The 12,074-nt window shown below is 41.4% G+C and overlaps 1 protein-coding gene across 3 annotated transcripts in view; it reads right to left on the bottom strand.

Annotated features, from left to right (window-relative positions):
- srgap1a (SLIT-ROBO Rho GTPase activating protein 1a) overlaps positions 1-12,074 on the bottom strand; it is a 113,335-nt gene that overhangs the window by 15,415 nt on the left and 85,846 nt on the right. For 2 of the 3 annotated variants that reach the window (XM_034223316.1, XM_034223314.1), the window contains exons 10-17: positions 11,554-11,638; positions 10,046-10,073; positions 8,564-8,669; positions 6,364-6,424; positions 5,507-5,584; positions 5,240-5,374; positions 2,933-3,038; positions 2,493-2,717 (exon numbers count right to left, since the gene is read on the bottom strand). In XM_034223316.1, the coding sequence (XP_034079207.1) occupies positions 2,493-2,717; positions 2,933-3,038; positions 5,240-5,374; positions 5,507-5,584; positions 6,364-6,424; positions 8,564-8,669; positions 10,046-10,073; positions 11,554-11,638 (824 nt within the window). Of the gene's footprint in view, positions 1-2,492; positions 2,718-2,932; positions 3,039-5,239; positions 5,375-5,506; positions 5,585-6,363; positions 6,425-7,920; positions 7,955-8,563; positions 8,670-10,045; positions 10,074-11,553; positions 11,639-12,074 lie in introns of all 3 variants that reach the window. The other variant, XM_034223315.1, reaches the window with a different exon arrangement.

Raw genomic sequence — 12,074 nt, 5'->3', positions numbered from 1 at the left:
GGGATTAAGGGAAAGTTTCAAAACAGACACAGAGCCTGAAGGTTGTTTGAAGACACCATATCTTCTAATTAACTTTTATCTCATTTCAGTGAAGATGACAGGGTAAGACAATTATGAAGACCAACAGGAAGAGGCAAATAACCTCTATCTGTGGTTGGGCCTCTTTTTTCTAAATGGTGATCTTCTGGCATCGTGCTGTGAGAGCTGGCTGGTAATGCCACACACACAGATTAGCTCAGTGTCTCCTCCCATGCTAACATGTCACCAGTCACCTCCTCTTCTACAAGAAAGGGAGGCAGCCAAGACAACAAATCTCTCCAGGGCATCATGTGTGTTGCGGGGGGAAAATGGAGGTGCTTTAGACGGGTGATTAGCTCTAGCTAAATCAGTCAGCCTGTGGTAAAATGGGGCATCACAACTGGGGGGAAACATTTATACAGAAATAAGTGAAAAGCACTGCTTACAGATTTAGCGTTGGGAAAGTGACTCAGGTTTGACTCAGCTCTGTTTGACCCCAGTATGTGCTGCAATTCCAAAAGTCATAATTTCCCAGCCAGATTGTTTTAGCCCGTCTTACCTACAAAATAGTCCATGACCTAAAGTTAGCACTGAAACATGCTTGACCATGTCATGTTCCTTAACCACAGACACATAATTGGTGAGTGTAATTACTCAAATTATCTCCGCTGACATACTACTGACACAGCTGCTGCGTTGTAAGCCGATGCATACCTGCTTGATGTGTGAGCACCTAATGAAGGAGGTTTGGCTGCGTGCCTTTGTTCCATTCACGGAAAGAAATGTAATAAGAAAATCACCAACCTCTGTCTGACTCTACATGTTGTTTAGAAAATCTATGCAGCTGCAGGAACTGATCTCATCAGAATGCTTTCCACATTCTCTTTTAATCCTGGATAACCTACAACTTGACGTTCATACAGTGGTGACAACAGGCCCTAATAGCGACAGTGTGTGCTTTGTAGCTCAGACATCAAAAGTTGATTTGAATCATGGCTCCATAATACTGACTAGCTAACCGTTTGCACATTTCTAAAACATTATAAAGCAACCAACACCATATCTATGGACCCTAGCCATAGGCGGCGCATGAGGCTCAGGTTTATGAAGGCTAAATAACTTTTTTTTTACCTGACGCTGCCCGCCTCCGGCGTCTATAGAAAAGACATCAACTCAGTGAAAGCACCGCCTGCTGACCAATCAGAGCTCAGTGTGCGGAGTTTAAATCTATCAAGTCATATTAAAGGATAAAGGAAATACAGTTTAAACTGCCGTATGCAGAGAAGATGCCGACGTGTCGCACTTATCATTCATATCACACTGATATCACATCATCAATCAGATCATCGATCACATAATATCAGAATATTTCCTTATCTGAGTCAGCTTCTGGAGCCGTATCTGGCCGTGCAACACTAATTGTCATAGCCTACTGTATGCAGACGTATTATTTTAAGCAACACATTAAGTTGACTCAAATGTAATTAATTATATGTTTAAGTCATGGATGTTTAAAGTTCATATTTGTCTAATATTAGTTTACTTTTCATTAATGAAGTATGATGTTGCGCTTTCAGTACATTTGTCCCTGTTTGTGATTGGTCAAATGTTGCTAACCCCGCCCCTTTCACGTGAACGCGCTCTCAGCTGGAAAGAGAAACGCTGGCTTGATTTACCGAGTTGATAACCAGCGTCGTATGACCGCTTAGCGAGAGCGCGTTTGTTAGGGTTAGTTATTAAGATAACTCAAACATATCCAGGGTCTGTTGAACTAGCTTCGTAGTACAGGGCACAGGTGGTTGCACAGCAGCGCTAATGTCAAGGACACAAACATTATACATTATATTTGTATTTTACCAGGATGCAGTGACACAAATATTTGGGAAGTCTTAGCCTTCCCTAGCCTACAGTACCCGCCGCCCCTGACCCTAGCCACATTTCAGCTTGCTGGTTATCCTTAACTTATGCCGCAGAAAGCTAAGAAAGCTAAATTCAACACCCTTTGTCGTTTTACATAAATTAGTATCATAGATCACATTAGCTGGTAAAGTAATTTGGAAAGCTAACCTACTAGTGGTTCCACTCAGATGCCACTTTGCTAGTGATAACATTAGCGAGCAAGCAAGCTAAGGTTAGCAGCTAGCTGCAACTTAGCTATACCGCACTTGGCATTTGCTGCCTTGTTAGGATAAAGTAAGGTAGAAAACTGTTAGCAAGCCAATTCACCAGCCAGACCAGCACATGGTGATGAATTAGCTTTCGTCTCCAACTTAATACAGTAGTATTATGCTAAGTTAGCTGTAAGTCCACAGGCTGTTATAGGCAATGGAGAAAGTTGGGGAGGATCTCAGTTGAAATATTAAAGTCAAGTCTGTCAAAAAAAAAAGTGGAACACAAAGCAATTAAAACATGTGTAACGTTTCCTAGAGTGCCTTTAATCAATAGCAACACCAGCTAAATGCATCATTGCTCACCAATAGTCTCCTCCAGCCATACACTTCTCATAGATGGGCCCCTCCAGTTCTTTGGCATCAGGAAAGATGTTCTCATTGTGGATGATGATGGTCTTGACAATCTCGTTGACGTGGGCCTGGCAGGAGACCTGGTCCTGGGTTTCTGGTGTGGGCATAAGCGTGGGGCCGAAACATATTGCCAGGTTGTACGGGTCCATCATGTTCTCATCACTGTACTGGGACACGCTGAAGAGGGGAGGGTGGATGTAAGAGGGTAGGAAAGGATAGATGGGGACAAGGACACCAAGTTAAGGCAGATTGAGAGGAAACAGCACTGGGGAAAGTATTTCAGATAGAATCATGAACGACAGCTGTGAATGCTTTTTAAAATGACATTTCATAAAGAGGAAGCAATCCTTGAAGTAAAGGATGGTTTTACTGATAAGTATCCATAAACCTACTGGTTGAGGAAGGCGAAGAGGTAGCGCATGACGATGAGGACTGATCTGGGAATGGTCAGGAGGATCTTACGGATGAACAGCGCCCTCTCGTACAGGCTCTCTATTCCTATAGAAGCAACACAAGAGAGGTCAGTAATGTCAGTACAGTTATATAAGTAGAAAATATTAGCAAATGAACAAAGCCCTCTTTTTCCATCCATTTGCCTCAGCTACAATTCAAATGCACCACATCATCTACCTGAAGATGTTAGTTTTTACCACGCAATATATGAGCATATAAACAAAACTGAATATTGAAGCTGAGCCTTTTACTTATCAGAATAAATGTACGTCTCTGGATGACCAACAATTATTTATAATTAAAGTGCAATGTAAAATGTGTATGTGTATGTGTGCGCGTGTGTGTAGAGGCCACAGGAAATGTATCAACTCTCTGATGACCTTGATCTCAGCCTGTGTTTCACTGCTGACACCAAAAGGAAGAGGAAGAGGAAAAGAAGGAGGAAGTCAGCTTTTCTGTTAGCAACTGACGACAGGGACGCCAGTTTTTATTCCTGCTCTAGAGGAATACAGTATCTCTTTTTCAAAATCATTTCGTCAAGTTCTCTGTTATTCACTAACCCTACCAACAAAGAAGTGACTTTTTCTAAAACATAATTATTGTAGGAACACAATTGTAACTTTAAAAACAAAAACAAAGCATGTTCAATCCTTTCCCTTTATCAACAGGGTTGACTGTGAACCTTTATGTCTTTCATTACTATCTAATTTGTTCCGCTGTGGCGCTTGAAGCAGCCTATTTTATTTGGCTGGGCTGGGGCTCTGCTGGGTGCTAAAAATAGCGTTGTCACCCTCCAGCCACTTGCCATCTGGGATTTGAGCTTCTGGGCTACTTGTGATGTATTTCATTTTTCATGAATACCTAACTAGGATTCTGCAAGGCTCCTGAGCACTTCAGAAGATCTTATTCAGAGACCTACTCCAGTGTACACTTATACATCAACCTGGAAACACACACGCGAGAACACTCACGTGAAACATCCCTGCTGCTAATTCCCAAAGGAAAAATATTAGTAGCTGCAGTAAGCTGCTGTGTTGGGAAAAAAAACAGTCAACTGAGGGCAGTTAAAAGGAAAAACGTTCTTGTAGCTGGTCGGAGCTTCTTCGCATGGAATAAGCAGATCATTTTTAATATGAAGCCTGCCAGGCGTTCTGCCCACACTGCAATCACTGGCATGTTGAGCTGGGGAATGTAAACAGGGAATCCCCATCACTCACGCTGTGTAAAAATACACCCAGGAAACACTTTGCACACTTGCCAGTACACTAAAGCCTGCATGAAGATAAAAGCACACACTCACATGGTCTACACAAAGCTGCACCAGGCATTGCAGCACACGCTTTGCCCATGTGACTCGATGCATGTTCAGTTGTTCTGTAACAGAGCCTAAAGCCCCCCTAATGTCTTAAAATATGAGAAAAGGCCACACAAAGAGCTGACTTGTCTTTGAACTGACTCACAGCAGAATGACTGGGACTATTCTTCTGTTGACCTCAGTGTACAGTAGATTCAGCTCTGGATTCAAACGCCGCTCAGTGCTGCAGACATTTAACATTCCACTGCGATCTGGAAGCATGGCCAGCTTTATGCCACTTACGATGGATAATTTCCTTCTCAGTACTCGACCAAATATCACAGAGTTGTAATAAAACAAAGTGCCAAGGAGAAGGAGAAGTCAGAGCCATTCTGCTGACAAAATACTGCAGAATTACAGGGAATCATGCTAACGATGCTAAGTAAAAGTAAAACATATCCAGGAATCTAAGCAAGCATTAATCTTCACAATAATAGACATATAGATATAAACAAACAGAGAATATGTACTCTTCATTCCTTCAGCTTGTAGATGACTGTAGTTTTATGTTTACGGTTATGATTAACAGTGCGACTTGTTTCATTTAAAACCTGTTTTTTTATAGTTTCTTACTTTAAAAAGGGGTCCATGTGCTGGTGACAAGTGTACATTTAAGTCCATCAAAAATGCTCTAATTTATGGGCAATCTTGGGAATAAAACATATGTGTATTTTAATTAAAGTTAAGGACTCAAAATTGTGCTTGATAAAAACTTTTTTTCATTGTTTTTTTTCACATATGTGCTGTAAACTATAAGTTCATTTGAAACTGAATCTAAGTGAGATTAATTAACCACAGTATAATAACAGTTGTTATGATAAGATCATTACAAAGAGATGCACTCAGAAAATAAACGACATGTCTGATACAAAGCAAAAGTGTTGTTTCTTACTGATGCAAGACAGCAGATCATTGAACCTCTCTTTGGGGAAAAGAGGGTTCTCCAGACCACGGAAGTAAAGTTTAAGAACGCCGGCCACCGAGTTGATGTCATGATTGTTATCATCGTCCGCCAGGGGGTCATTTCCTAAGACAAAGACAAATGATATCCTAAATGATTGAGAATGCACACGACTGAGGTGTGAAATATGTCTAAATTACAATTAGCCCACTGGCTTAATATGTTCCATAGATTGTGTAATGATTGGTTATAACGTACCTCTTTCAAACGAGTTCTTGATGTCATTGACTTCGAGATGGGATCCAGATACGCGAAATATTCCTTGATGTTGAAGGCCTGAAAGGAAATAAACAAGGGCAGACGGTAAGGAAGACAGAGTGTAGACGACAGATACTCAATGTGATCATAAGTCTACTTACAGAAAGAAAGAGACCCTCACTCAGAAAATAAAGCTTAATTTAGTTGGACCTAAAAAGCACATCCTCCCTGTTAAGCCCCCTCACTTTTCTAATTAAAGATAATTAATGAGTCAGGGAGGCTGCAATCAAGCTTTACTCAAGTGTCTTCCAGCTGGGATTAGGACGTAATAAGGGGAAGGGTCAAGGGTGAGGAGGAAGCATGATTAGTCGGCCGTTTTGTCACTTTTAAATGTGTACGTCATTACTTGTTCCCTATAAGATGCAGTGCCTGCAAAACCATGAAATCTCACTTCTGTCACATATTTAATGCTAAAATAGTCTCAGTTTTTATTGTGTATCTTTTTTTCAATTAGTCTTGAAAATTAAATAGTTTTGCATCACTTGTGCCAGGCTCAGCTGTCTGCCTGCTTGTATCATGGTACGTTTGAGAAACTGGGTGTAAAAAGGCAGCGCCGCTGTAAACAGGATGGAATCTGCATTTTCCCATGACTGAACACAGTGGAGCCCCAACATGAAAAACTATGTACACACCCAAACAATGAATGCCTGGGATTCACTTGAAGTCCCCTTTAACCAAAGTCAGACAGATTTGGAGATGAAGATGCTGGTTTATGAGAAGAATCCATAAATACTGTCATCAAGTTATGGTTGCATATCTGTCGTGACAAACGTGTTTATACACAACATCCAACTCACCATACAAATTTATGCAGCGAATACAGCTTTCAACCACGCGGGGGATAGCTTGTCCAGAGTCCTATGTAGGCAAAGTGAACAAAAACACCCAAATGTCAGATCATGTACAATGTGCTGTTTGTATAACATGTACAACAGCTAGAGCCCGACAGATACAACCGGCGTTTCAGATATTATCGAGATCAAAAATTGAGAAAATATAAATAAATCAAATACAATCTGGTAGATTTATCAATGTAAATATAAAAAAAAAAGTTCTACATGTACTTCTTTTAAATAAACATGAAAAGTAAATCTAAGATAATGCTTAACGTTAATCAGTAAATATACAGATAATATCAATTTGCTGAAATATCTGTCGGGCTCTGAAAGAAAGTGGTTAATGTGAATTTAAAAACATGCACACCCAGAGTAAGTGAAGGCGGTATTTATATAAAAAGGGAGGGTCACCATTTTGTGATGTTACTGAGACAGATTGAGTTGACATTTCCAGCTATTTGTTCATGCCCAGTCTCCCTTAATAACTCACTGAGCATAAAAAGATCAGAATATATATATAAAAAAAAACTTATAATCCACAGCAAACTTGTTGTAAACACATTTCAACTGGCCTCTAGTGTTGCTAAATATACTATGTGTTTTGTTATTCTAGCAATCAAGTGCACCCTGTGTTTAAATTGAGGAGAGCTTATCTAAAGAGCCACACACTCAGTATGGAGCTCGGGCAGGAGTGGTGAGATGAGAAGAGCAGCGTAGTCTCCTTCAGGGAAAACACTCTCCTCTCGCTGCTCAGACGCTGACTGCTCTGCTGTGGTGCCAGCTGATCCCACGGCTCCGTGCTGGACAGGGACTCAGTACATGCTTTTAATGATACAGTGGATCTGTTTACAGTCCTCAGGGGTAAACGCACGGCCCGACACAGCGACCATGCCAAAATCAAAACTATCTATTGTCAGAGTGGGCAGAGAGTCTGGTGCAGCAGGATTATGTAATACTATCTCTTTGGGTATGCGAGACTGGGGATGACTGCTTTATATCACATCGATTTCATACCGATTTTGCAATGGGATTTGGTTCATGCTGGGAAACACAATTTAAACTAAGATCAGCAAAATCAGTTTAGAGGAAAAGGTCCCCCCAAAATCAAACATTTATCTATTTCCCACTTGCTTGAAGAGTCAATTACTGCCTTCTCTCCATTATAATGGAACTAAAACACATTTGAAAAACTCAAAAGTAATGACTCTTTTTAGAAATCATGCCCCGGTTACTCAAGGTTATCCACAGACCTTGTTGTGAGCCGTTTTAACTGATATCAAAAACAATCTAGATTTAAAAAAACACTACAAGTAAGTGGAAATTATACATTTTTGATTGTGGTGTCCTGTTAAGGATAAAAGCTTCAATTCAGTCTGTCTCAGTCTTCTCACAGATGTCAGGTTATGTATACAAAATATAGACAAACACAGTAAGATATACAAATGGTGTTAGAGCAGGACAGATGAAGAAAATGAGCGCAGGAAAGCAGCATGGGCTCCCCAAGGTGCTTCAAGGTACCTGATGTCGAGCGTGTGAGTTCCTTCGTCCGCGGCTAGAGAATTGTCGCAGAGAAACAGAAAGAGAGAGAAAAGCAAGACCCAGATTAGGACCACAGCAGCTCCCCACCAAAGCTTTTGCTAAGAGCGCACCCTCATTCCCCTCTGTGCATCACACCCATAAGGAAACAATGAGAAGTGGACAGGCAGGACCGGACGCGGCCACCTATGAGAGGCAGAGAAGAGGCCCGAGGAGGGAGGCAGGGCACCTTATCAGTCTGCCATCTGCTCCCTGACTGCCAGTCACCCTGCAGTTCCCACTGGCCTCTGCTCTGCCTCTGGAGGAATTCATATCTCTGGCAGTGCAGCGCAGTGATGCCAGGTCAGCAGCGAGTCAGGGGAGCTGACTGAGACAAACATTTATCCCTCTCCTCCTGCAGCCCTCCAAATCTATCAGAGCCAACCTCACAGGTCTGACACCAGAGCTCACTGACCCATGAGGAAGGTTTCCAGAATCTAGAATTATTTGTTTTTGTTGGTAAAAGATTAATGTAAGCTCAAATGCTTTTGGGGAACCCACCAAAATGGCCAGTGAGCCAGAGCAAGACAGAAAATAGATAGGAGGAGGAGGAACAACGTCGGGCAGGCAGATTGGTAATCAGTACCTTGATAAATGACTCCAAATTGCCATTAAATAACCTAACATTAAAAACAGAGCGGGGTCTAGCCCGCCGGGTGCCGGTGTGGGTTCTGAACTGCCCATTGGGATGTCTAGAATACAAAGAGTGTGTTAGAAAAAGTAAACAATGCAGTTTTTTGTAGTGTGGTTCATCTATCCTTCAATATCCTCCAAAAACTGAAGTTGAGGCTTCAGACATGAGGCAGGTGAAAAAGGTTATCGTCAGACACCAGTGAAAGCCATGAATTTGCTTATTCTTTATAATCCTGTCACAGGCCAGTGAAATATCCGACCTGCTGGGAGCATCGTATGTGTCAGCATCCTCCTCATGGCAGGCCCTGCAGGGGATTTCCTCTGTGTGTGTGCCTGTGCCTGTGTGTGTGTCTGTGTGTGTGTGTGTGTATGTGTGTGTGCGTGCGTGTGTGCGTGTGGCTTGGTTTGTGATTTCATTCTATTTGGCTTCTTGTGACCAGTCTGACCAAGATTCCAAAGTATGGGACTTTGGTCGCTTCTGCTGCTTAATCATAATGAATTATTCAGCTAGAAAAGCCTCAAAGTATTTCAAATATATTATCGTGCAAACAAAAGATAAAAACGTTGCCATATGAATACAACAGTAGCATAAGGCATGCCACCGGATCACTTTTTTTTAAATTCACATTTGTTTAAAACTAGTGGTGATTATCCCCACCCAAGAACATGGCTGCCTCTCTCAATTTGCCAAACATGTTCTCAATTAATTTTTCTATCTATAAAATGTTAGAAAATCGTGAAAAATGTCTATCACAGAGCTCAAGGTGGCGTCTCTGAATGCTGTGTTTTATATGAAGGAAGAAAGGGTTCCAATTGATCGATTTGACTGACCTTGTTATTCTCTAAAGGCAAAATACAACCTCAATTTTGATTGAAAAAAAAGAAGCTACATAACTTAGTCATTAACACGTGAGTGACCCATAGAAAATTGCAAAGCAACCTAATTACAATAATAGAGTATATCCAATAAGTTATCTCCACTTTTGAACATAAATGATGGGTTTTCAAAGATGTGCAAGATAAACAAAGATGCAACAGACATTATCTATTACTTTTTTTTTGGAACCAACTCTTTCTTAATTCAATGCAAATAATGTCCCTTATTTATTAGGTTAAACATTGTCTACTTTGTCACTTCCCACTATTTTTACAGGTAGGGAAAGGAAAGTAAGGTCACCCTTTTACACATTAACAGGTTGGACTTTAAAACATGGAGGCCGGCACATCTGCTCACTGCTCTCCAGGTTGTTTTTTCTAACTAGACTCCTCTGCCGTCATGGTCACAGAGGACTTCCCATGAGAATGTCCTGATGCAACCTGTGCGCACCATGATGTGCTGCAACACGGCACAAATATCTCTGTCACAGCTGAAAGAAAAGTGCAATGGATGTGCGTTTTAAATACGCTGGTGTCCTGAAGCGTGTGTGTACTTTACCTTGTGGTCATGTAGTCGGCTCTGTGGCCTGCGGGGGAAGAGAGAGAAAAGAGAAGAGATGTGAGAGGAAGTTAGATGTGTGGACATGCCAGGACCTGTCTCTGAGGTCCCTGCGGTGCACTCTGCATACGGCCAGTGAAGCATTTGAAGCCTGCCATCTGTCCGCAACCGCTGGCCTCTTGAATGGCACAAACAAAACACATACACACACCTACACACACAAATACAACAGCGCATAGCTAAGGGACACATTAGCTTCATTACAGTAAAAACATCAAGCAGGCACACAGTTTACAATCTATAAGTGTGGACTAGCAAAGATTAAGCGCAAAATAGCTTCCAAATGGTTTTGGAGAACAGAAGAGGTTTCGTTTGCACGGCCATCTGTGCCTGTGAACAGGATCTGACCTGTCTGTGAGTCTGAGTGACTCATACTGTACTACAGCTCATTAACAACAATATGATTAAGGAGTTTGTGAGAGAAGTAGGAGGCTTTTCTCCCCTTGTTAGCACAGCTTCATCACTCATTAGGTGGACAGTTTGACTGAGACCACCAGCACTGCAGGGTAGAACAATGACTTGACTGACTCTCTGAGTGGCAGATTAGCTGAAGCCCTGAGGAAATTCCACCAATGTAGACCGTTTGTAATGACTGACGCCCCTCTAATGCACGATAGTCCATTAAGTTAGGAGCTAATCAATCACTAAGACGGATAATACAACTTTACAATCCCCCTCAGCTCTCGCTTGCCGGGCTCAAACCCAGATTACAATCGAGGAGTTTAGAGTAGTGAGAAAAGCTGGCAAACAATGGGAAATTTGCCACATTAAAAGGCCGAAATTGCTTGACTAAGACTGCAGAAAATAAATAAAGACAACATTTAATAAAGAATTATTATTGATTGTGGCTATTTGGATATTAAAAAGGACTTATACAGCATACACCCATTATATTGTATAAACCAACAGGCTTGGAGATAACAAGGCGAACGTCTGTCGCTGAATGTCGGGCCTTCTGGGAGCGCCTTTCGTCTTCGTCTTTGCGGTGTGTTCCGCTTTTTCACCGATTCTTGCATGTTGAATTTATTAGGGACCATGTCGTTTAAAGAAATCAATCTGACTGGCTGTTTAGCTAAAGCATGACTTAAGTCAAGAGACACATAGTTGCGTGTGTGTTAAATTGTCCATCTTCATGTAATCTTTTCCTTCCAATAACTGGATATTTCCACAAAAACATTGCCATCAGGAATGACGGGCGGGTGTAAAAATGGTTGGCAAACGAAGCTCCATTTAATGTTTGTATCATAACAACAACTTGTTGATGCACAGCCCTATGTTTTCCTATTACACTCTGTTGAGGGACGACTACTGTTGCCATCTGGGATGAGCAGAATGTTTGTGTTCCCTTTCGTCTTTGTGATGTGTTCAAACCCAGCTTATAAGCAAAAGTTCCATGTTGTGTCTGGGCCTTAAGAGAAGTGTATATAAGTAAAGGGTTTTGACTGTACCTTCACCAAGTGTCCTCTTCAGCAGGTCATGTTTGGCCTGCAGTTTGGAGATGAGATTACTGCCCTCCAGAAACTCCCGGAATTTCTGTGGAGAATTGAGAGTAATTACACAGCGGGCCCAGAGTGCCAGCAAGAGCTCCTCAGACAGCAATCTATGATAAGAAAATCTAAGGGCAAAGGACACGCTCAGAGTCTTAAAAAAAGCCTTTATCAGAGCATGTCCATCTTCAGACGGGAAAAAGATAGCACTTAGACTTACTAGATGAACATATTTTGGGAAGCTATCCCTTTGCCAGCTAATCAAAGATAATAAGGTGCATGAGCAAAGGACTTTTAAGGACAACGTGGAAAGATTAAGCTTTTTAAAGTTGCAGATAATAACTTTAGTTCAGATTCTCTGATTCATTTTACAGACATTTGTAGCAGATATTAAACAGACCACAATAATCTGGCATTTTCCCAAATCTAAGTGAAGAAAGCTTACTAATACTTCAAAGAGAGTCTATAAGAGGGATGTATGT

This window comes from Gymnodraco acuticeps, unplaced genomic scaffold, assembly GCF_902827175.1.
Source record: "Gymnodraco acuticeps unplaced genomic scaffold, fGymAcu1.1, whole genome shotgun sequence".
NCBI classification, from domain to species: domain Eukaryota; kingdom Metazoa; phylum Chordata; class Actinopteri; order Perciformes; family Bathydraconidae; genus Gymnodraco; species Gymnodraco acuticeps.
Note: the sequence above shows the minus strand (reverse complement) of the source record. Positions and strands in the feature narration are given on the sequence as shown.